At 37.0% G+C, this 27,039-nt stretch overlaps 1 protein-coding gene across 3 annotated transcripts in view; it reads left to right on the forward strand.

The window, feature by feature from the left end:
• Nucleotides 1-26,672, forward strand: part of LOC118733098 — a 158,277-nt gene extending 131,605 nt beyond the window's left edge. For all 3 annotated transcript variants that reach the window (XM_036462313.1, XM_036462314.1, XM_036462312.1), the window contains exons 3-5: nt 9,084-9,238; nt 13,163-14,753; nt 23,244-26,672. In XM_036462313.1, the coding sequence (XP_036318206.1) occupies nt 9,084-9,238; nt 13,163-14,753; nt 23,244-26,245 (4,748 nt within the window). In that variant the 3' untranslated portion in view covers nt 26,246-26,672. The remainder of the gene's footprint in view (nt 1-9,083; nt 9,239-13,162; nt 14,754-23,243) is intronic.
• Nucleotides 26,673-27,039: the final 367 nt, after the last annotated feature.

Here is a 27,039-nt window from a genome sequence, read left to right on the forward strand (position 1 = left end):
GGAATTACTGCTGGGTATATGCAAAGATATTTATGAGCTTATGGGTACGGCAATGGATGTTCATATGTATGGCATGTAAGTGTATAGTAAATCCTTTTGTCCGAAACATTGTAAAAAATATTTCAGTAGCAAAAGGAAAAAGAAAAGAAAATGAAGAAAAACAGTTGCGGCTGCATTTAAAATTCAAATTAACCTCATGTGGCACAAAACACATGAAATGTTTGGGATACGTATGCGAAAGTGTATGTGCATGTGTGGTATCTGGTACAAGCGTGGCATATGTATATGCCGTATAAGTCTTCGTTGATGTGAAAATGTGCGTGTGCTTGCGCACCGTATGTCTCCATTACAATCATTACTACCTGCACGCAAGTGAAACGAGGAGGGGGTGCCGAAACGTATGGTTCGCATGACGAACGGCCACCTATAATAAACTCTACATGGTGCTCCTAAACTTTTTTGCACTCACGCTAAGCTCCATCGCATACTACATACATACATACAAACATACATTTGTAACTTTTCCGCGTACCTCGCGTACGCCACTTGGCACATTTTAGCCGCGCCACGCGTTTTTTAAGCAGAACGACGCATGCTCTTCTTTTTCATACATTTTTATTTATTTATTTTTTAACTAACTTTTTATGCTTACACATATGTATGTATAAACACTTTGATATGTGTATGTAGCATAGTTTAGAATTTATTCGCAGCTTTCAGCGGAATTTAATTTTCTTCACTGCTGTCGCGGTTGGCCTGATTGCGTGCGTGAGTGCATTTAAGCGCGGATATGTCGACACATACATACATATATGCCTACATATTTGTATATATGTATGCATGCATTTTTATTACATATATGTTAAGTTATACCTAAACAAATGCCCATAGATCCGCCTCTAAATTAATTTATTGTATTCTTTCACCCCTCCACTGCCTGGCGCTCCAACATTATGCTGTTTTTGCAAATTAGTTAATGCAGACAAAGGCAACCGCATAAACCACCGAAGGATAATTAAAATGTCCACCAGGACAATGGCATGCAGCATGAGATTTGCAAGGCAATTTAAGTGCGAACTTACATACATATGTATGCATATATAATTACGTAAATTTTCATATAAGGTGGTGCAAAAATACACAGAAAATTTAATTCTAAATGGTTAAGAACAAAGAAATAACAAATTTTAGTATGCGAGGGATGAGATTATCGGTAATGAAAAATTGGTTAGCAAAATCTTAAAGTTGAATGTGCATCAACTTTCTATGGTTTTCAAATTTCTGAATAAAGTAAAATTTTGATTCAATCAAAAAGTATGTATTTATTTTTAACGATTCTTCGAAAAAATGCAGTTTCCTCATATGAAATACATGTATGGAAAATTTAAATGGCGCGGTGGCATAGTTAACCCTCTAGTAGGCTGAACCGCCTCCAGACGGTCGTTAACTAAACACCTTTTTAGTGCACCTATAATAATTTTTTTCTATATTCGTAAGGCACGATCTTTAGAAAAAAATCGCACCTTTACGGCGGTGTAAACTTTAATCCGTTATGTCAATCCGTTTTATTTTAATCGGCAGTTGAATTACAGATTTTGAAACACGGTTAAAATTAATTATTTCTTGCTATTTAGTAATTTCGTAATTAAAGAAATTTTTCCAAAAGAAAAAATTTTTTGATATAAAAAAATTCGGTGGTTTTCTTTGTTAAAAGCACCGTATTTTAATATAAGTTTTATAATTATGTCACCATTCGAAATGGAGAAAATTGCTTTCGAACACAGACCGGCTTGCCGACATATAAAAACCCAGTTTGCATTTTTGACCGTCTGCAGACGGGATTGACGGTTCGTAGGTTAACATTGTGTAAGAGAAAGCTGAAAATATGTGTAAGTATATCGGCGAGCCCGTCTCTAGACGGTCTTGGTTTTTCTCCCCTGTAAGAAAAACTTACTGTCACAGATCGAAATGGACATCGTTTTTGGATTTCTCGTACTAAATTTACCCATTCCTGAATTTGTCAACTCATAAAAAAATTGGCCTACTAGAGGGTTAAGTATTAACCGAGTTCAAAAAATAACGGGGTCTCCTTATTTGCGGTATTATTCAAATATATGGGGTGGCTAAAAAAAACTTTAACCACCCTAATATTTACATATATATGAACATATGCACATGTATTCGGATTGTCAATTTACTTGCTACGTAATCGTGTTACAACGCCTGTATGCAAATTACGTTTATAAGCATTATTGCTTTAACTCCTTTTATTATTAAAATTATTATCTCTCCGATTTGCTGATGTTGCCTTTACAAATATTATTCTGCAGCATTTTACGCAACACATACCAACATGTGAAACAAATTACATGTACGCTGTCACACTTAGTAAAGATTTATATATCAAATATAGTTTAGCTTACTAAACATATTACCGAAAATCTAAGTAGAAAAAACAACAAAAGTTTACCTGGCGAACTTAACTCAGTGGCTAAGACCACTGGCTTTGACAGCCGAAGTTGCGAGTTTCAACTCCCAATGAACTCCAGAAGAAGAAGTCTGATGATGAGCTAAGGTTTGTAGGTCCTTATCGTTTCTAGTTGCCGCTCGCTTTTACTTGTTAAAGTAGACATCACAAAGGATGTCAGCGCTCTTTGCAAGGTAAGAATAAGAAAAAAGTTGCCACCTCTTAAAAAATTTAATTCAATTAATTTAGATTAATTGCCACGATATGGGTATGAATGGAAATGGTTTTGAAAAAACTTCATTTCTGAAGGTTGCCACCTATCTAAAAAAATAAATCCAATTTCAATATCAAACGAAAGCGGGCTAATAAGGTTGCGGTTTCAAAATATTTTGTTGAAGAGGGTTAAAAAGAAAAAATGTGAAAGTCGTCTTCGTCTTTGGCTGCATTTAAATATGTTAAGTTAGCGAAGCCAAAATATCGCCATACCTTTCAACTAGTTCCGCCGCAGCTGCAAGGTCCTGGCACGAAGGAGTCTTTTGATTACTTTCTCTGCGAATGTGCGGCCCTTGCTATGGAGAGGCATTCCTGCAGAATATGTATTTAAAAATGCAGACGCCGAGTGACTACAGATTTGTATGAGCGTGCGGTTTAAAAATGGCTAATTGCTTGTCGACAAGGCGACAAACCACTTTAATAACACCGACACCGTTGAGTTGAAAAAGTAATAAACATATCACTTCACATTAGTACTTTCGGATATAAAAACATAACAGAAAAGGCAAAACTTCGATTTGTAATAATACCTAGATTGGCGTTTACACAATGTGTTATTGTTTCACCGAGCTTCTCGTCCGATTTGTGGCTTGCGCTTTGATATTGTCACATAAAGTTGGAAGTTTTACGCCGACTACGAAAGGGGATTGTATTTTTATGAGCAACTATTTTTCATGGCTGAATTCACTCGGAGATTTGCCTTGCCTCAAGGGCCAGCTTTCGATTAATTCGCCTTTTAACAGTTGGTCTATCAAATTTAACGATAATATAAATATATCACACTAATAATGTTCATTATATCATATAATATAATTTAATAAACCTACAAAAAATGTGGCTCCACTCGACTAATTAATGCTTACTTAGTTTATGCTATGAACAACGCCATATTCAATATTCAATATTACTCAGCGCAAGGAAAGTGTCAATTTCTCTTATTTTGACATATTTTGAGCATTCGAAGGGGAACGTCACCCATGGACTGCACGCGACCAACAGACACACACACACGGGGCACATTGACAGTAATTAGTTACGCTATTTTAACAAGATTAAATTCAATTTACTTTCTATAAGAGTGCCAAAATGTGTTTACATTTTATGCTCTTCATAACCGCTTACTAAACGCCAGCCTGCGTGCGGATGTGTAAGCTCTCAAATAGAAGTAATTACTAGCGGGACAAAAACTCATTTGTTAGCTTTGTTTAGCACCAGAAGCATTGGTTCTGGTTTAACCGCTTAGATAGTATTTACTTATGTATTTATATAGCTAGTATGCCCAGTGGTTTTAGGCTACCATAGGAAGGGAATGTGCCGACATACCGTCTCTGAACTCCCACGACACTGGCGTTAGCTCTGTTGGTGGCAGGGAAAATTACTAAATGTTGTAAATGTCACATTCACAGCCCCCAGGGAATACCGCCAACAGAACAGAGAGCGAGCAAACTGAATACCACATCCTTATTGCAACCGCATTACTGTCATGGCAGTCTGCGTGCGCTGCACTGCATGTGAAGAAAGAGAAGTTTGCAAAAAACTGAGGCACTGAGGCTTCTCACCATGCCAGCTACGCTGAGCCATAGTGGCATTTGCTAACATTTTAATTTTTTCACTCCACGTAACTTTTGCATTGCTGCGCGGAAAAACCAGTCAAGCGCCCAAACCAAGCATCGACAGTCGGGCGGCATCGGACAGTGGTGCAAACGCGAAATTTACTCTTCAAAAAAGTCTACAGCCTACAATTCTTGAAAGATTTTAAATTTTTAGTTAAGTAAAAATTTAATTTTTTTAACTGGAATTTATTAATATGGAACCGTACGCAATTTGAAAAAAATATATATATGTATTTTTCACTTAAATTTCTGATAAAACCGGCAGTAACTACGTGGATAATTCAATTCGTAAGAGCTTTAAGGAGCTACTTTTAAAATTGTTATTTGTTTACGCAAAAAATTTTAGCAAAATGTGTTGAAAAAGGAGGACAATTTGAAGAAAAGAAATTCTCCTCCTTTCTATTAATGAATGTTACTTAATAAAACTAGTTAAAAACAATTGCAGGGTTCTCCTCAAAATTGCACAAGAAAAACTTCAAATGTTATAAAAAAATGTTCACCAATATTCATTTTCGTTGTTTTTTAATTTTTAGAAAAATTTTAAGTAGTGGTCCACTAAAGTAGAAGTTTCAAGTGGCTAAAAGTTCACGTTGATTTTTAATACTTTTTTTGATATGGAAGGTGCGGGAAAATTTAGGCGGGCCACACCCATTTATGGTCAAAAAAAATTATATTGGTGGATGCATTGTTCTTGCGAAATTTCTACATCACACATGCATTCGTTGCATAGTTATAAATTTTGGTACGCTAAAATTGAAAAAGGGCACACTGTGCGGCGGCTCGGACGCAAGCCGCACTCGCGTGTGACCACGTAGCATGAGGTCCCAGCACTTTGCACATTCGCATTTATAAAAAAATATGTATTTATGTGTGTGTGTGCGTGTGCGTGTATGTACTTCCGTACCGTTATACCATAACGTATATACTCAATCAACGGCATCGGGTTTCGTTTGGTTTCTCTAGAGTTTAATTACTATGATTATGTCTGGGACATTGGATACATTTGTTGTATCTTGAGTACTGTTTGAATTGCCAGAATGATGGGTGGCGGGATTTAATGGGGGGGCGTAGTGTTGACTGATGCTGCGAGTGGCAAGCAAATGTCAGTGGGCTTAACCCAACGCAGCGCACTTTTCATAGTCCTCCGTGTGGACGTAATGTTTCACCATTTTTTTCTCGACGCTACATTCGCCTTAGCTCTTACCACAATTACAATTTTTTCTAGTGATGTAACTTAATTGCAGACGAAAATGTTACCAAAAGTTTCATATTTAATTAATTTCCGAATATTTTCGTGTGTAATAAAGTGAAGGCAGCTCGTGGCTGCACATATGTAGGCACATGCATGCGTTTATTCAAAGCTCAGTTAACTTTTAGTTATTGAGAATCGAGATATTTGAGTACAACGAAATGGAATAAAAATTCATAGCAAACTCTCAAAATACGGATTACAAACTTTTACTGGTTTTTATTTACTTATAGATTACTGAAGTTTCCTTTTGAGATTTTAAATTTTCATACATAAAAAAATTCCGCACAGGCGTTGAATGAGCTGTGGTTGGTTGTTTGGTAGAAGCGGCTAGAAGGCTCTAATTGGTGTTGATATTAATCTAAATCTTTATGTTAGTAATGAAGCATTTGGAAATCTCCTGAACATTTCGGATGAAGAATCTTCCTTATGTGTGTCAATGCCGGGCACTCGGAAAAATAATATGGAACAGTTTCCTTACTTTCGTCTAAATTGCAGCTACTGCAGCAGCAGCGTGGGTTGTGCGAATGGCCATTTTGACAGCTGTTCCATTGTCGTGGCTGTTAACCTGACTATTTCTTATAAGTGACAACTGTTAATTTACGGTAGAAAAAGTTGTGCTACGATTTTGAAAATAAAATTTGTGTAATTGAAAAATCACATCTCACAAGATTTCCCAATACACTAGACGCCAAATGAAAGCGTACACCTTTTTCTATATGGTATTCACAATTATTTTCATGGAAAATTATTTGCGTTAATTATTTATGATAATATGGTTAATTCTACTATATAAACCATATATATTTAAATCAAAGTTTGACACTTAATATAAAGCTCACAAAATTTCAAAAAAAAATTGTTATCAAAATTTTCAACTTTTTATTTAGAATTTCTAGAGAATTTTCGAGTTTACAGCTCCGTAATCAATTTTTGTTTAATGAAGTTCAAGTTTTAACCAGCGAAAAAATCGTATTGACTTTTGCTTTTGCCGTTTTTTTTTATATACCAAGTGCAATTTACGAGAGCTGGCGTTGATGTTTTGAAATTTTGTTGCTAACGGTATGTATGAAAATGCCAAATAGAGAAAAACTTGATAACTTCGTGGATGGTAGGGTGAAGGGAATGAGCCACACCCGCATTGCCACCACCTAGTTGTGGTGAGTTGTGGGTAATTTCAGAAAGAAATTAGCTAAGAACTGCAAAATAGCAATTCATACATATCTAAAAAGTTATTTTCTGAGGTCCATTTAAAGCGTATACGGGACCCCTCAAGGCCTTCAGGCATTACTTCGGCTCTGCATTAAATTTTTTTCTAAACGAAACGTCACAATTATTTCGCCCGAAGGCCATCGAATAACGAAAGTTAATTTTTTCACCCCACCTTAACATACCTTCGACAATAGAAAAATGTTGTTCAAATACGAACAGAAGTTTAATGATTTTTCGGGAGCTTTAATCTACTGACTTTAGGGTCGTAGCAACTGAGGTGTGGTGGGTTAGTACTATAACGGTGTACTTGACGTCATGGTACATTGAAACAAAGGAATTGTCCCCTTGACGAAGGCATCGATCTATTATATAGTACCTACATTTTAAGATCCGCCATTACCGTACAAGAACGAATGACTTAAAATTTAAACAAATCCAACTAGATCGTCCGCCTTCATCGAATAATTCACATTTATGAAATTTTTAACGCTTTGAAACTAACCAACACTTTATGGAAAACTTTGTCCTTTGACACATTCCACTAATGTTTATACACCGATGAGAGCTGTTTTTTTGATATACACACATATGCATCCAGTTATTTACGTACCCCGTAGGAATTAGGAACACATAATAATGCCTTACCAGAAACTTAATCTTCACCCAGCGGTCCATTGCACTGCCATGATGAGTATGCCTTGATTTAACAAAGGCGTGGCCGCCTTATGGAAGTAGGAGTTTAGAATTTACCTTTGGTATCAGAGGTACTTTTAAGCCGCCTTATAAAAAAAGGTACGGTGAATGTAGAGAGTCCTTCGGAGTAGCTCGGCGTTCGCAAGTATCTTAACTACCGTAACTTACAACGTAAGCGTCATCGAAGTTGTTCATTTAGTGTTTTAGTATTAGACTAGGAGGAGTACCAGTTACTGTCGAAATTCGACCGTTTTTCTAGTTGTTTAGACCCTTGAAGCTGTATACTCACTTAGCTTTGGAATCAAAACATGACTACAATTTTTTTTATGTCTTTGAAGATCTTTGGAGGGCTTTGGCAGAACTTGGAATTGACACGATACATTCCAGTTTGTCGATTAATTTCGACAATGTGACACATATCGATTTTTTAATGAATTTCAAAAATTTTTATATCTGATAACTCAAAAAAACTCGATAACTCGATTAATTTCGATAACTTGGAAATTTATATATCTCGACATAAATCGATAACCCAATAAACTGTGCATCAATTCATAGATTCCGATAACTCTGTTAATTTTGATAGCTCCATACTTTTCGAAAGCCATCGACAAATTTCGAAAATTCATTATACTCTTGTAACACGATAAAAATCGATAAGTAGTGAAAACTCAATGACTTATATAACCTTGAAATTCAATCCATAAATATCAATAATAACTTTCGATAGCTAAATTTTTTATGACTTAATTTATTTCGATTCCAATCGAAAAATTTCAATAAAATGTCTCGTTGATTTCATTTTCGTCTTTATCTTCAATTCTGCCATCACTTTAGTGTCTTAATCGTTCACATTTACTTCTTCATCATCACATTTATCTTTATAACGAAGCTGCATTTCAATAAAGAAGTAAAAAAAATATGCGTAAACAACTCAAATTAAACAGGGTGCAACAACAACTACTTATATATTAATTACGGAAAATTTTAAGTGACGATTTTGGGCGTAATTTTGAAGTAATAAAATTTCTCCAGGATCTACAGAAAGATACCTTTCCAACGGTGTTCTTGATTTTAAAAACGAAAACGAACAGTGACAGAATTTATGTTAGTCTTTTAAGTGCAGATAACATTGGTCTTGCTAACAATTTTGGTTCTAAAAGCTGAAAGAAAACATGTGTATGACCTCGTAAGGTTCTTAACCATTTTCCCAGTGGGTATGTATGCTATATCTACGTTTGTTCGTCAAAGAAGTAAATATATGTACAATAAGTATGTACCTGCATACACAGCGATTAGAGTACACCAATAGAATAGTCTAGTTGTATCAAACTTCCATAATATCCCATACTTATATTTAAATATCGTAAGTATTTATGTATGTATGTATGTATATAAAATGATTTTGTTTCTGTTAAGTTTCTCTTTTCGCTTAAAACCGCTAGCATGTATATGTACACCTTCATGCACACACACACACATACACATACATAAATGCACTTTTGTTCGACTTATCTCAAATATTGTCAATTTTTTTACCTTTCATTTTTTTGTTTGCTTTCTTTTCATCTGATAGATTTCAATATGCAAGCAGAGGCTGCTATACCCGAGGATATTTTGGACCAACAACACATAGACGATGCCGATGCCATTGATGCGGCGGACAGTATGCAATATGTTGGTGAAGGCGATATGGATAGTTATTCGGCAGTTGAACCAGAAGCAGATATTGTAAGTGGAGTAAGGTCATAATCGCACAGAAAGCCATAAGCATCTAGTGGGTATACAATTTTGTTAAAAATAAATCGAATATGCACCCCAAATTCCCTCAAAAGGTGGAAGAAGGAAAATAAGAATTTTACATTTTTTTCAAGCCGGTGGTTGTGTATTTACATACATACATACATATAACTATCTATACCATACATATTTATGTAGGTACATGCATACATATGTGCTTGCGCTCGTAGGTTTGTGCGTAAGATGCTTTACTTTAAGTATGATTGAATGAATGACTTTTCAAACTATAGTGTACTTGAACCAAGATGTACACAGAATAACCACAAAAACTTGACACAGCTTATTTAAGAGGTGGCACACACATTTGTGCACAGTATACTTGTGTGCTCATACACCGGTGCTGCTGGTAGTGAAACATCAATTTCACATGGAATCTTAAATTTTCTATCATCCATAGAATCTATGTATATATATTTACATTTTTTAATTTTTGTATGAAAAAAGATTATTAAATTGTAATACATACCTGACTGATTCACTAACGAATTGCTTAAATATTTCGAGCTTAGTACTAGCCATAAATTTTGTGCTTTCTTCTATGCAAAATCCTTGACCTTCAACCTTACCAACTGTTAAATTAATATCACTTTACACATCATAATAATTTTCAATTTCACCTCTTAGCGTGGAGTAATTCTAAATCGACAGGAAACTCGACGGAATACGATACGTTAATTACCACTCCACGAAACCATGTCTATCTTGTACATCCGCAAGACGGCAATAATTAGGTAAAAAAATTAAGAATGCGACCACATATCGAATCATTCTCCTTTACTGAGTCACCGAAATTTTCGCGAGTAATTTACGGAAGTTAGACTATACCTCTACTCTCCATACATGACAGAAAGATATGTATGTAAAGATGCCACAGACCGAGATTTAGGGTCGACGGCCATCCAATAGATGATTCTATGCTAAACGACAGGGCAGTTTGCGAGATTTGCTGCAGTTAGCTCACACAACTTTAACTTAAGTTTTCATTTACCCGACCAATATAGCGTTTTCAGACCTCTTACGAACTATTTTGACAGCCAGGCTGCTATTAAATCTTTAAAATTCAATCGAACAACGTCCAAGGTAGCCGCTTAATGCAGAAAAGTTCTAAACCCGCAGACCCAGAAACCTCCCTTAATCGTTGTATGAATTTTTGGGTAAAGGGACGTCTCTATTAAATCGCTGACAAGAGAAGAGACAAAGTTTCAATGGTAAATTCAGCTCTTAAAGTGGGCATATCTCTAGTCTCTTGCAAATTCAAAGTGGTGATTTGCTTCATCGAAGAGGTAAACACCAGACGAGCTACGAATCCCACAAATCCAACCAAAAGTCGATGGAAAGCCATCTAAAGTTCTCATATGTCTTGAGCGCTCCTCTTTAAGGTTAATAGTTGTTGTTGAGGAATTCTTTCGCCAGTCGCATCTCAAAGCGGTTCGCGTGCAACTCAAAAACTGGATGGCTGAAAAGTTTGCTCTTCACATGGTATCGGACACAGGACACCGGAATATACCCAACAACGAAAAAACAGACGGACTGCAAATTATATACTTTCGTGCCCTACATAGATACGGGCATACATATGTAGGTGTGTTGGTGTCGTTACTGACAACCACTTCAACCCAAACTAACATTGTGTTTATAACAAAATATTTACAAATATAAGAATTTAGTATTACTTTAGCTTTTACCATTCTTGATTGCATTGTTTATAGAACTATTCGGAGTAATCGATATAAAAGTTAATAAAAATCCTATAAATTATTTTCTTAATTGCTTTTAACAAAAGGATATTTTTTGATTTCATAAATCTATATGTCAGTAGAAAAGCTAAACTATACACAATTACGCCAATTTATGTATTTTACACAAATTCAGCCCAAAGTTAATATTTTTTGCAATGCAAAGGCGCAACCAACAAGCAACTATATAGAGCAAATGGATATGTATACAAACACACATACATAAGCACTTATATTTGCAGTTACCTACATATCTAAAACCTATTGTCTAGCATGAGCATCTTAGCTATGAAAAGTGTATCATAGGAAAACCATACACCAAGTACTCAAAACAAAAACAAGGTAAAATAAAATAGAATTTTAAAAGAATCAAAGTGCACGAGGCAAGAGAGCAGTCAGTTAGCAGTCAGTTTCACAACGGTAATACATGACAATGCAGCTAAAAAGTCGAAAAATAGGAAATGCAATACCATAACAACGGGAACAAAAACAATAGGAGTATTCTCAAAATCTTGCAAAGCCCTTGCGCGTAGCACCGATTGCACGGATTGCATAACTTGCAAACACAGAACAACAAAATACATACATGGAAAACAACATTTCGCTACAAAATATGCAACGTCGAAACCTATGTATATATTTTGCACAAAAGTATAGCAAGATAAATGCGACCCTGTGCTGGTTGTTTAGTTGTTGAAATTGCTACATATTCCACTCATTTTTGTATTTGATACTCTCGAAAGTGCTCTTGCAAATTTGGAATAGTATTTTTGCATTCCATACAATCCGTGCTACGCGTAAGCCTTCGAGAATACCCCTAATATATATGTATGAACTGAGAGCAATGAAACGCTGAGGTGGAGAAAGTTTTCGTATACAAACAAAAAATTTAGAAGTTTGCTGCCAAAATTTTTAACAATTCAATAGAAAATACAAACAATGCGATGTTCTTGTGTTTGAACATTTTTGCGGAAAGAAATAGCTAAGAAGATGTAGAAAAGTTTCAAACTTAATTGAAAAATTAAAGCACATAGTAGGTTAAAAGAAAACTCTGTCTGAAAACGTGGCTACTAAGTTTAAAATTTTTAATTCAAAACAAAATTAAGTAAGTTGCAGGGTTGGGCGCTTCAAAACGCTTTTCGATTTTTAATCCGCTATTAATTAAGAATTTATAAATGATTTGATTCCTCGACCAAATTAAAAAAAAATAAAAAATATTTGCGATCTGATTCGTCGGACAAATAAAAGATTAAATTTATTTATGATTTGATTTAATTGATGAAGGAAATAAAAAATAAATTTTATTTTCGCGAAAATCCTGCTGCCGTTAGATACAAAAAAGGATTTTTAGTTGGAAAATCACGAATCATATTGCTGTGCTCGATAAATCAGATCAGAAATAATTTTTTTTTTTTTGCCGACGAATAAAAACCCAACTAAATTTTATTTTGTATTTTTCGGACGAATCAAATAACAAATAAATTTTATTCATGATTTGTTTAACGTAACGTAACCCACGATTCTTGGTAGGCCGCACTATGTTCGATTTTACAAAAAAAAAATATAAAAAAATCTCTCGAGCCCGAGAAGAGATTGTGAAATACAGTTAACTGTGTTTTAAGGCTTTTGAAATGAAAAATTCAGAAACAATTTTCTCGTTGGATAGACAAATTACCGTTGACCTTTAAATAATTTTCAAGTAGAGAAGATTTTAAATTTTTTATTTTTTTTTTGACGTGAAAATGCAATGAACTTTTCAAACAGGTTTCAATACATATTTTTGCTTATATCAGGGAATATATTTCCATGGTCGCAACAAGCGAAAAATGCAATTTTGAGCTTTTTAAGTTCATTGAAAGCTGTGTTTAATCTAAACAAAATTCAAAAAATCTAAAATTTAGGTTTTAGGGTCATTTTTATAAGTCTGATTGAATGAAGAACAATCTTGACCTAAAAACCGAACCCCTAAAAAAGAATTTTTTAATTTTCTTTACCAACAAATCATTAAAATCTTTAAAATTTCCATGTCCTTTGTATTATGAATAGTCCATTAAATTTATACTCCCATCAGCTCTTTACTTACGCACGTTTTTCTTTCACTTTATTGAAATTTATGCAGATCCTTGCAGCGCAAAAGTTCAGCACTTCAGAAAGTAGTCGAGAAGAAGAAGAAGAAGAATATCTCGGCCAAAATAACGGTGATGGCGACAACAAAGGCAAAATCAATAAAAACAAAAACGAACATTTAAGAAAAACTGTAAGAAAGCGAAATAACAAATTGAAAAGCGATGCAAACAATGGGGACAGCAACAAAAACAACAGAAAATATGATGACAACAGTGACAACACAGCTTTAAACATGGATCAAATGGATGAAGCCGATGGATCGGACCTTACAGATGAGGAGCCATTCGCGTTGCCCAGTACGCGTGCGGAGAAAAGTTTGAATTTGACGAGAAATCCAAAAGCACAAAAAAATCCCAAATTAATAGCAGCAGACGAAGGAAGTGAGGAAGAGACGACCCGGGACGTGACTGGTCAGCATCTGCAATTTATTGAAAATTTAGTTGCAGAAAAATTTAATAAAGCGTCTGGGCAAACAACACCCACCACCAATGACAAAGCGAAAGAAAACAAATACACTTACAGTAACAACAACATAAAATATGACGGTGATGACGACGACAATGGCAATGATGATAATAATGATGGTGATGATGCTGACAAGCAGCGCGAAAGCGACAAAAGCCACGCTAAATATAAAGGCAACATTATGAGCGAACAAGTAAACAATAAATCACAAATGGAGTACAGCGACGGTAATCAACCGGCGGAAACAGCGATCGGTGATATAGAGGACAAATTTCGTAATGAAGATGAAGATGCATTGCAGGCAGGACAACAGCCGCAACGACAGCAGCGGTGGCAACAGCAGCAACATAAAAATGTGGTAGCGCACGGAGAAAGCCGAGACGAAAGTGAAAAGTTGCCACTCTCATTGATGGCTGAAAATGATGGCGAAGATGCGCAGCAAAAGGGTAAATTCGTTGGAAGGAAATGGAAGCGGCATGAACGAGCGCAAAGTGCCAGCCAAAGCAATGTTTATGATAACACCGACGACGAGGACGACGACGATGACGACGACGACGATGGCAACAGGAATAGCAAAAATCAACATAGTGATAACAACATCAACAACAACAACAGGCACCCACATAAGCGCCATCCGCAAAAGGAAAGTGAAGTTGTTGCAAACACGTACGCACAAATGGCAGCAATTGCAAAGAATGTTGCAAAGCCAAAAAATCAACAACAACAGCTACAACAAAAATATCAACAAGAAAATCTTTCTCAGCACATTGATGAAGTTGCTGACAGCAATGGCAGTAGCGGCAACAGCAACAGCAACAGCAACAACAGTGGTGAAAAGGGTTCACAAGCCGATTACTCAATAACCTATTTTGGCATCTTGGCAAACAGCTCGAAGAAGGAGCAGCGCGAAAAGGCGTTAGTAGTACAAGAACAAGAGGAAGAGCAAGCCGAAATGAAGGAGCTGCTGCCACTGAACACCTCTGAAAATTCGGCCAAAACAACAGACAGTTTTTCCAAAATTGCTGACAGCGATGATGCGGCTAGAAGCCGTGAACCAGTGCATGCAACAAGAAATCAACAGCAACAAAAACAACAGCAGCTGCAACAAAAGCTAGCGGGTAAGTGTTGACTTTAGAAGGCTTTGGCAAAGCAAATATGTATTTATATGCGTATATTTTTAAATGTGTGTACTTAGCTTGACTGTGAGGCAGTGCACGAACATAGATATACATATATACATATATGTATGTGTATATGCATATGTATATATGAAAGTGTGCCAACATACTCGTCCATAAGCTGCTGTTGGTGTTTACCCGAGCGTGTGAGTTTTAGTACTCTGTTGGTTTATTGTTCCTGCAAGTGTTGGCTGCGCGCAATCATGCCGAAGATGTTAGCTGCCTTTAAGCTACCCTCAATGTGTTTAATTTGGCAAAATATTTAGACAACAATATTTGTTGATTGTAATCGGTATTTACGTATACTCGTACGTATAAATAGAAAGTGGAAAGTGTGTTTGCAAATGTATATATGCCGCAGGTTGTGGAGTGTTTAATCACTCGCTGTGATTTTGTTTTCCATTGCTGTACATATAATGATTTAAGTGGGATAAGTATAGTATTATAAAATTAAATTATCTGGTTAGCTGTCCTTGGTAGCGTGGAAAGACTATAAGACAAAGGAGACTGCTTATAATAAGTACTGACTACACTTCGGAGAATGTTTAGGGGTTTTGGGTAGGGTCTCAACCACAATATAATGCCAAAGCGCTAGTTTCCTTAAGAAATATACAAAACCTAACGGGTTTTTCTTTTATGATTTTGTATTCTTATTGATATGCCTTCGTCTTCGTATTGGCCTTCGCAGTCGTCTCGTATTTTCGTTCGTATTCGTCTTCATATTAGATTTCGTATGCGTCTTTGAATTGGTCTCCGTCTCCGTATTTGTGTTGGTGTTCATATACAGTGACGAGCAAAACTGTAACATGGAGTAACACTTTTTATTTCAGCTGTCGCTATCTTTCCAAGTTTTAACGACATTCATACGGTTGTTGTATATTTTTATTGGTACATCTTTGCTTCCTCTGTCATAACGATTTGAAGTCAATTCAACAACATTTACAAAACCAGCAGACAAAAATGTAAATTAAGGCATATGTTACAGTTTTGCACTCATATATTTTTAATAACTTTTTGACAATTTTCACAAAAAAAAAGAATTATTAACACAATGTTCAGTATGCTTTTGCTTTATTTAGTTCCTGGTTGCAATTTGGCATACCTAATGTGTATGTCTGTAAAAATTCTGGAGGTATAGCCTCCCATATATCCTTGGTGTGCTTTCACCGCTCATGTACTCCATTGGACGGACTTGGATACTTAGTAAGATGCGCTTTTAGTTGATTTCGCAAATTCTCGATGAGATTCATGTCCTCGGATTGTGGAGGTCATTTCAAATTAGCAATTTTCTGCTTTTGTTCCAGTCTTTGCGAACATGTTCAGTGTGTTTTGGTTGCTTTTTCAGCAGAAACTCTAATTTTTTCGACTACATCTTGCAAATTTTGTTAAAATATGAACAGATACTGTTCCTTACGCATAATGCGTACAAACGGATCAACAACATTTTTGAAATACAACCCCAAACTATTATTGACCGACCACTGTGATTCACAGTTTGCCTTACATGATGCGCTTAGGCTTAATTTGGGCCTTTGATCCAATACCATGCCCGGCCATCTGATTGAAAGCTATTAATTTAGTCTTGTCAGACCAAATAACCCTCAATTAAATCTTAAAAATGTGTTTTTTATTGCATTCTGTAAGGCCTAACATATCCCAATAGGCAACGGTCCGGGTTTCGTGCGATGCAGCAAAACGCTGCCACACTCGCACATGTATTTTGATCAAATTTGCTTTTTTCTTCTTTTATGATCCATTTTGCTCAATTTGGCAATTTTTCGCCTCACTATCTACTGATTTGCATTCAATTTTAATACCTTAAGCGCTTCTGTAGTAGTGCCTGCAGCGCTACTTGCTACTAAGTTCACAAGATATCGGACTGTAATATATTTTGACAGACTTTCTTTGTCCTTAGTAACACTTTAGGCTATATTTTTTCTCAGTCTTAACATTTTCATGTGGCAAACTCCACAATTTTTTGCCACTTTCCCTGCGGTCCCGCCTTTTCGCAGTAAATCTATTATTTACATTTATGTTTCCTGATTAACCATATTATTTATTGGTGATCACTTCTTGAATAAATTACAATACAGAAAAAAGTCATCTGACTTCCAAATAAGCAAAAGATAACTGTAAAATGCAAAACTGAGAGTGAGTGCAAAACTGTAACATTTGCCTTAACTTACATTTTTGTCTCCAGATTTTTTTATTGTTGTTGGATTGACCTCAAATCGTTATGAGAGCGGGAGTAGGAGTGTACCAATAAGAATATACAACAAAAGTATGAAAGTCGTTAGAACTATGAAAGATAGCGGTGGCTGAAATAAAAAGTGTTACATCATATTACAGTTTTGCTCGTCACTGTACATTCATGTTGGCCATGTATGTATGCGTCCTCGTATTAGTCGTAATAATAGAAACTCCTTCCCCGCAAACATATTCTGAGCGCTCAGAATATATGAGTCGGAAAGGAGTCCTAGGTAAGTAAGAAATATGAGTTTCAAAAACAAACATTTTTTTGCCCTTATATGAATCTTTTAGGAGTCATATATGATCCAAGTTATGAGCCAGCACTTTGTACCAGTATAAAAACAATAACGACCAGAAATTTATATCTAAACTTGTTTATACAGATATGAAAAATAATTAGGAAGGAAAAATAAACAAAATTTAGCTGCAGCAACTGCTATTACATGAATGCTGCAATATATGTACATATAAATGAATTCTTTGCTAACATGGCTCTAAAGTAAGTTCATTAAGAGAGTTGAAGAATAAAGCCAATAAGAGTCACAGAACAGCATACAAGGAGCTCCGAAAGTAGGCATTTATGAGGCCAATAAGAGTCATTTAAGAGCTTCAAAAAGAGTCCAAAATGAGCCGTATATGAGGCCAATAAGAGTCCAATATGACTCATATTGAGGCTCATTTGATGTATTAATTTAAGCTCATATAGGTCGACCTTCGCAGGAAGGGAAACACCCTCATTTCGGACTCTTAAATGAGCTCATTATGAGCACAAAGGTTCCGAAATGGGACTCCTTAAAGACTCATTTATGACTCCAAATGTTTGCTGGGTTATTTTGACCAGTATTCTTTTTTTATTTAATAATTAATATTTATTTATAAATGAGTAGCTCATTATACATATACACCTTGCGACAGTAAGGGCCAAATATAGTAAAATTGCGTTTTTAGTTTTTCACTCTGACGTCATTAATTCAAAAATTATTTAAAAAATTCAGTGGAATGTGCTTAGAGAGAAGTATGGGTATGAAATTGAAAAGGGAATTCTGTTTAATTTAAACAGATTCAATTTTTTGGTTTATACGAACTTTGGCCTTTTAAAATTTTATCATTGAAATTTCGCAATATTTGTTTTTAAAAAAATTATATGTTAAGGACTTATATGCACTAGATAACATCCTCGAATTTCGCTCTTCTAAGATTATCAGCTAGAAAAATTAACTATTCGTCCTTTTGAATCCAAAAAAATTAATTTTTTCTAATTCAAAAGAAATTTTCTCTTAACTTTGGTACCCATATTTTTATTCTACATTGCATTAAGTTTTTTAAACCATTTTTGGAATTAACCTTATCTTTGAAATTACAAAGTGCTCTAAAATAAATCCTGACATTAGAGAGAAAAAATAAAAACGCCACTTTAAATAAAAAGTGGGTTTCAAACCCATTTATTTATTATTTATTTTATGGTAGGAGAGCTTGTCAAACAATATAGAAGCAATTTTTCGATTTAAGTTGTTGAAAAGTAATGAATATCTAAATCCCGTGATTGTGAAAATGACATCCTGAAAATTTCGGAATAAAAAATTAACATCCCTAGAGAATACTGCCAAGGCTCAAAGTTTAAGCCGAAAAGGAAAAAAAAATTTTTTAGAGAGATAGATATAACAGTCATGTATGCTGTGCATATTTTGTTGGCGTATGTGTGTATGCTGTTATCTAAATTAAGTGGTCATGATGGCTGTGCTTGATGAGGTTCTTAGGTGGCACGTGTGGCAACCAACCGAAGTGAAGCTCGCACAGCAAAAGAAGAGCTCTGTACCGAGGTCAGACTTGATTTCAGTTCATCATACGAAGTGCTACTCCAGGGACGAAGAACTATTAGAACGTTTCGCCAGTATAAACAGAGTTAAAAAGAAGAAAAAATATTTCTTGGGATTTTGCAAAAAGTATAAAATTAATTTCACGGAAGGCTTAAATTATAAATAAGAATATATATGAAAGAGGTCAAATAAAAATATTGATTTGTTAAGAAAAGAATAAAACTTTGTAGCTTTGTTTTTTCCTTAAGCAAAAGAAAAGTTGCGTTACACAAATTTGCTAGCTTACAATAAATTCAAATGCAAAGACATTTTTCATTATAAGTAAGTACGTATGTACGTTAAGGTCCTAGTAAAAGTATTCAAAATGAGAATGCAAGACCAAAACAACTGCACTTATTTTCTCCAATTTCATACTAAAAATGATTGCTGTCATTAAATCATTCAAAATATTCTTAAGTTGCTTCATAAGAAACCCTGAACACTATGAGGGTAACAGTGAACAGTGAAAAACTTGTTTTATTTCATTCATCTGAGTCGTTCAATCTCCACAAATAAAGATCAAAACAAATCCTAAACAAATATTTAATTCACTACAATAACATTTGCCTTCGCCCTAAGGGATAACTTGTAATTAATTATGTAACAAAAGTATCTGCTTACTTCTGCTTTGGGCATTTCAAAAAATAGCCTTGAGTTTATGTATTTCTGAGCAGACTGATACTTAAAGCAACAATCTGCTGTACAAATTTTGAGCCAAAATAAACCCTAAAAGTAGTACGGTATAGTATGTATAAAATAAATATAATAAATTGAAATGCTGGCAATGAGTATTCCCTTGAGAACAATTGCGGAAACCAATCACGTAGTTGCTGTGCAGTGGCCCACATTACCATTTCTCGATGCACACTTAAGCGTCGGCAATTTTAACCCAACTAGCCGCAGTATGGTCCCATATACACATATGTAGGTGTGTATGTAGCTGAGAATGAGTTGTTCAGCAACGGCAGCAGCAGCGGCAGCAGCACATTCGAAAATCAGCAATGCAGACAATGTAACCAAAAATAAAGACATGCCATCTACTGTTGAATACGTGAGGAAACGCGAGTTATGTAACTCCTCGCTTTGCGCCACACAAGCGCGTTTTAGTTAGAACTCTTTCGCCTTACTCGCCCATCCGACTATTCAACTGCCAACTTATCAATAACCAACGAAAATTCTGACTGCCGCCAAATACTTGACAGCTAGTAAACTCACAATATACATATTTACGTACATACATATATATTTTTTAGTGCTTGCATCGTACTCTCTCTTAGCATGTTTCAATGACCTTATTTGTGCGCCTCAACTGATTGCAACTCGATTTTGTTACCCAGGCGCATTTACGTGGTTTTGTTGCTCATACGCCGTGTTGGCGCGCTTCCTATGATTTGGTGATTGATACAAACACATGCGAATCACAACAGACTGGTGCTTATTTATATGTACATATATGTGTTAGTATAAATTGCACAATTGGTATTCCATTGAGTGTTCGTAATAGTGAATTATGTAAGTATATATGTACATATGTGCATGAAACAGTTCATGTGGTGTCGAAAACGCCTTGAAATATGTTAGTATGCTGCCACGAAAATTGGCAGCCCGGATATTGATTGAAATGATTGAGTGTGGCACACTACAGGAGATAACAATGTGTGTGCATACGTGCCTATATTCTTTATGGCAATTCAACTGCTATGTTACTAAGACGAATTTTACAGCGCTTTTAAAGAACCATGTGCTTAGTTTGATTGAAAATCTTCAAAGTTACGGCTTTAACTGGGGTTTATAAATATTTAAGGTTTAAAATGGTGTATTATGGTTTGTGGTTAGGTTAGGCTTAAACTTTGTGAAATATTGACAAAAAATTCTAAAAACTGCCGTAAAAATTCCGAGTTTTTAATTCGATTTTTAGAAAGATCTCATTGAAAGCAAGCCAATTAAAATTGTCAGTAAAGTAACAAAACTAGGATTTGTTATCTATGCAAACTTAAGTTTTAAGGTATACACTACTCTAAGGATAGATTTAAGGATATCTCCACCATATACTCTACCGAAGATGAGGCGTCGGCTTGCCCTACAGCAGATCCTCCCTCAATTTACGTACTCTGAACTAGTTTACAGCAAGCTGAATAGTAACTCGTTACGCAAGGTCAAGGGGTTATTTAATAATATAACGCATTATATTTATGGTCTCTCAAGGTATGAACATATCACGCCATGTAGGCAAGAGACTTTGCAAGTGAGATTTTTGAATATCTTAAAGCTCGAAACTGCATATTTTTTACAAGCTCATCACACTGAAATCTCCACATTACCCCTTTGTTAAATTAGAATTTGCCAAATCTGTTCGAGCAACAGATTTTTTTGTCCTTCTCTTAAACTCAATATCATCAACGAGACTGTTCTCTGTCAATGCTATACTTTTATGGAATCTAAGAAACAACTTTAACAGAAGCAACTTCAGTGTCTATTTTAATGAATGCTAATAAATAATTTGGACTGGCCATCTATTTTTAAATTGTTTATTATATTAGTATCCAAGTTTATAGTAGCTTTTTCTTAAATTTACCTTTATGTAATTATTTGTTCTAATATAACCTCAATAAACTGAATTGAATTGAATTGAATCTTGAGTATGCAGTTTCAATTTTAATAAAATAAAATGCAAACTAAAAGAAACTAGGATTCACCTTTAGTTTTTTCTAACTTTTTCTTTAAAGGTGTCGCTTATTTTCTCCGTATAAAAAATCATCGAACCTACTTTGTATAAAAGAAGATAATGCGTAGCACCATAAGCAAAAATAAAAAAGGAACAGTCCAGCGCCTATCGACATCAAAATCGATAATAATATCGATAGCAAAATCGATAGCAAATTCTATAACAAAATCGATCAAAATATCGATTACAAAATCTATAAAAAAATCGATCATAAAATCGATCGATCGACTGTGTTGATTATAAAGTCGAAAACAAAAACAATAACAAAAACGATAACAAAATCGATAAAAATATCGATAACAAAAGCGATAACAATATCGATAACAAAATCGATAATAATATTAACTATTGCAAAAACTGGATGAGCTTCTCCGAAATCCGTTATTTATAAGACTGTTTTGCTGTAGGTTTAGGTCCATATATCAAAAAACATTCATCTTGCACAAGAAAGAAAAAAATATATTCAACATCATGAAGAATAAGCCGCTAAAGCAAATGGCGTACTCAGTTTTTTAATACCACTAACCAGAAAGTTACCCACGCCGCCTAACGTGACTATATGGTACTATTTTTCACGAATTTAACGAAATTAATTCGTTAGGATTTTCCGGATAGTAGTAATTTTGCCAAAATTTAAATACTTAAAATTGTAGCTAATTTGATGCAGTTTTTGAGAAATCGAAAAGATTTTGAATGGAGTTATACTTTTGAGCTTTTGTTTTCTGTTTATTCATGCAATTCTATGTAAAAAAAAAAACATTTGCATTTTCATCAGTTTTATTTTCAAGAAATTGCCTGCAAAGTTCTGGATCCAAACAGCTCTCCATTTATGCATTTTTTTGCAGTTGAAAGTGCGCCTGCTCACCCATTCTTTTTGTGTTTTAGGTCTAATTATCCTTTAATTTTTAAATGTAATTTTAATGAACTCGCCATACGCACATCCTCTTACCTATTCAAGTGAATCAAAATAAAAAACATAATTTCCGTTTAGTTTGATAAAAAGTGGAATTGAATTCCGAAGTTATCAAGATGTTTTCTTTGCTTTCACCACATTTCGTCAAACTTAATCATTCTATAAAATGAACGTAAAAAAGAAACTTCACTGATGCCCACAAGTTCAGTTGTAAGCTTAGATCTTAAGGCAAATATGTGTACCTGTTCAAGTGAAGCGGGGTGTAATATTAAAAGGATTTCATATAACCGTAGTATAAAAATAAAGCGGCACCAGACGCAAAGCCAACAGGTAGTTATGCAGGCGGATATCCGTACACCTTCAAACATATATGCACACACATAAGTAATCTTCAATTTACGAAAGAAGTGCGTATGTGCAACAACTGGAAGTCAAATAGATTCTTGTCAGCAGTCGCATAAAACCAATAGCAATCAATGTTTGACATATGTTTATTATAAAAGCAAAATACTTGTTTATGCTTCACTGAATAATTCTGCCTTTTCATCTCTCTCTTTCGCCCTCTCTTTTCTCGTTTATGCGGCTTGACGTCAACACGCAATCAATTCCAATTTCTAATTACGGACCTACTATGGCAACACTATCGATACACAATGATAACAATATCCGCACAATCACAATGGCAGACGAGCCATCGGATGAGGCTGGTGAATCCTATGGCACACATTTCTCAGCTTTTGAACGCTACAAAGCGCAACGGCGCAACAGTCGGCGCTACGGGCATAAAATGTACAAGAAAAAATACAAGGATTACCTGAATTACGCAACAATATCCTCGCTGACAGCCAGAGAGATGGGGGCGGCAATGGAGACAACAACAACAAAAGCGCCTGAAATATCAACAGCATTGTCGGTTGTGTCAAATGCAACTGCAACGAGTGCTAGGCACACAAACAACGCGATACAAGCAAAATTGGCAAATAGCAGCTACAACGATTACTATCGCAAACACGAGTCAGAGCAAGAGCAGCAAGGGGAGTCGGTTACCTATGCAACAGCACAAAAGCACGCTGAGAAGTTGAGAAAGTATGCGAGGAAAATTGAAGCGGAAAAATCACGTGGATTACCAGCATCGCCAATATTTGTTGTCGGCAATCGAAGTGGTGGTGCTAGTGGCGGTGCCAGCAGCAGCGGCGGAGTTGGTGCAAATCCTTTCTACGAAGGGCAAATAAACTACTACCTACAGACAAGAGATGATGACGAGGACACGGAGGATACAAGAGCGGGTGGAGAAGGCGACAAGTTGGCAGTCGGTGGTGGTGATGAGGGTAAAGAAAATGCTGACGCCGCATTGGTGAGGGAGCGGGAGGAACGCTTGCGGGCGCACGGACGCAGCATGGAGCGCATGATAGCAGCGGACCATAACAACTGGTATCGGCGTGTAAGCCCAGTGCTGCGTAACGGTATTAAAGTCTTGGGCAATGAAGGTAAATATCAGCACGGCCAAACGGCAGGTAGTCCACAGGACGAGCACAAGCAACAAAACCAACCGCCTGAACAGCAGCAACATGCCGCACCACAACATCAGCATCAACATCAGCACCAGCACACGCATCATCATCAACGCAATCACTTTCTACAGCACCATCAGCATCAACATCAACAGCAACATCATCGTCGTCAGCACGCGCACATTCATACGCATGCAAATAAACAACAGACACAGCACGGTATACACTCGCATCGGCGTGGTGGTGGTGGTGGTAATCATCACAAGCATCGTCAACATAGTAAACATTATCAATCAACCGACCGGCGTCAGCACCAGCAAGAACAGCAAAAGCAACACACAACCGACTCACATCAGCACAAATTGACGGCAAGCGCACTCGATCCGCCCTCGCCGCACGCCTCAGCCACACAAGCTGCCGTGGAGCTGGGTATGGTGCAGACACCTATACCGCCGCCGTCATATATCAAGCAACATCAGCAGGAAACTGTCGCGGGTGCGGTTGCAGGTACGAGGGGTAGCGGCGCATTGCAATTAGGCCATCAGATAACCGACTTGGAGGAGTTCGAACGCTATTACGCCAAATGGCCACACTTGGCGCGCGTACAGTTCCAGGTCTACGATGAACATTACCGCGAAGCCCACCCTGAGCTCTATCCTGAAATGAAAGTTGGCGTTGACGACGAGAACGCGGATGCAGATGAAGACTACGACGATGACTACGAGAGCGCTGCAGAGCTGGAGGAGGCACAAAGTGGTCACGATGAGGACGCCAACTTGCCGCCGTACATTAAGAAGTACAACCGCCGCAATAAGCAGCTGCTGAATCTACTAGAGGGCACACTACCACCGCCGACGCGCCCTCCACCCGCCCTTATGCGTAGCTGGTCCAGCTCAATGCTGCAGCCGGGACCGCATGCAAGCAGCCGCAGTGCGGGTGGCGGCAGTATTGGTCGAGTACGCATCGATGACGATTACTTGAAAGAGAAACGCAAACGCTATCACAATCGTGATATCAGCGGTGGCGGCGTAAGCAGCAGCAGCAGTGCAAATGGCAATAGCAAAGCTAACCGCAAAGACGACCTAAATCATTATGAAGATTTATTTGCCCCGCAAAGAGATGTGCCAGCAACCACCAGCGAGGCCACGCGCCAAGCGCCAGCTACGTCAGCTAATAAAGAAGGAGTCTCGGCAGCGCAAAAGTTGCAAAACGACGCAGACGTACTACGCGGTGCGCTCGAAAAGGTAGCGCAATCAACCAACCAGCTACCAGACGATGATGTTAGCATTTCGAGAGACACAGAGACAGACACGGACAGCGACATCGCCTCTTACGCCGCCGACGATGGTGACGTTGACATTTGGCCAAAGGAAATCGAAAATAAATCGAATGCAAACGAATTGGCAGGAAGCGCGCAAATGACATGGCAAATCGAAAAATTAACAACACCCAATCCATTGCACGCGCACCACACCACTGTCGCGCCGAGCTCACCGAAGGCAGCCATTTTTCGTTTGCCCTCATATCCTGCTATAGCCGGCAGTTTTATTGGAAAACCGCGTAGTCGTAGCGCGCAATTCGCACCAAGCGGCGGAAGTCGTGGCAAACTTGCTTTTATCGCGCCCGCGAGCTATGACCTTCACGGCAATCGTTGGAGCAATATTTATGGCAGCGGGGGCGGTGGTGGTGGTGGTGGTGGTAATGGCGTCGGCAGCAGCAATGGTCTTGGCATTGACGGTAATCACCATAAATCTTTGTCTCGCTTCAGCGCTTATAAACCGAACGTGCATAAAACGCTAACAGCCGCTGCCGCATTGAGCGCGACGAGAACCACAGCGCCGCCGCCATTTATATGGCATGCAGCGAGTGACGGCATGGGGGGTGGTGGTGCCGGCTTGGCCGACACAACCACAGCAACAGCGGTTACGGCAACGCCGAGTAGCGGCAGCAGTGACGAAGGAGATGGCATAGCAAATGGCGGAGTGGGTCGCACAATTAGCTCCTTCGTCTATCATCGAGTGATTGATGCGTCACCGCGTCTGGTGGGCACCGGCGCCACGGGACGCAAGCAACGATTGCCATTTGTGGCTATCACCGATCGCCGGCTAGAGACTACGAGGAAGGCGCTGCTGGAGCGGCAAAAAGATTTCGAACAGAATCACTACCCAATGCCTTAAATTCACTGCACTGCAAGGACTGCGGCAGCGAACGTAACTTGGACATAGACGGAGACGAAGACGAAAACGAAAACGATACCGAAAACGGGAGGGAGACAGACGCAGCGACGATGAAAATAAAAACGAGCACAAGCACTTGGACGAAGACAGAAATGTAAGCGTGAATCAAATTATTGACACAGACGGCGATTTAAAAGCGAATGCAGAAGAAATAGTAAAAAGAGAAAAAGATAATATAACAAATAGTATTTAAGAAGTTTAAGTCAGAAAAGTGAAAAAAGCATACAGACTTAAAGCAAAGCGGAATAAAATGCAGGCCAATTTCATTGCACTACCGCAAAATGCACAAACAGAGCGCGAAAGTAGACACAAACAACAGCTGCTTGTGCAACTCAACACACCACACAGCAAATGAAGCAAAGCAACTAAAAAAATTAAAAAAAAAAAAATCTTACGAAAAGGCGATTTCATTAGTTCTCGCAACACCCGTTGAATTGAATAACTTTTCTTTTACTAGAATCAGAAAATCTACCGAAAACATGCAATGCTGCTCGAAAACGATTTTGTATATAAATTGATTTTGACTTTTTGATTGGCAAATTGAACTTTTTCGATTTTATTTTCAACAAACAGAGTTACAAGTTTTTACTAACAAATATTTACTTACATAAATATGTACATCATCTACACATACATATATTTATGCATTCTTCTGTATTAAGCTTTAATAGAATTAAACTAAGATCAGAATTTTTATGCCCAGAAACAACCCGAACCAATCTTACAATAATAAG

Source organism: Rhagoletis pomonella, unplaced genomic scaffold (genome assembly GCF_013731165.1).
Source record: "Rhagoletis pomonella isolate Grant_MI unplaced genomic scaffold, Rhpom_1.0 Rhpom_scaffold_00002, whole genome shotgun sequence".
Lineage (NCBI taxonomy): Eukaryota > Metazoa > Arthropoda > Insecta > Diptera > Tephritidae > Rhagoletis > Rhagoletis pomonella.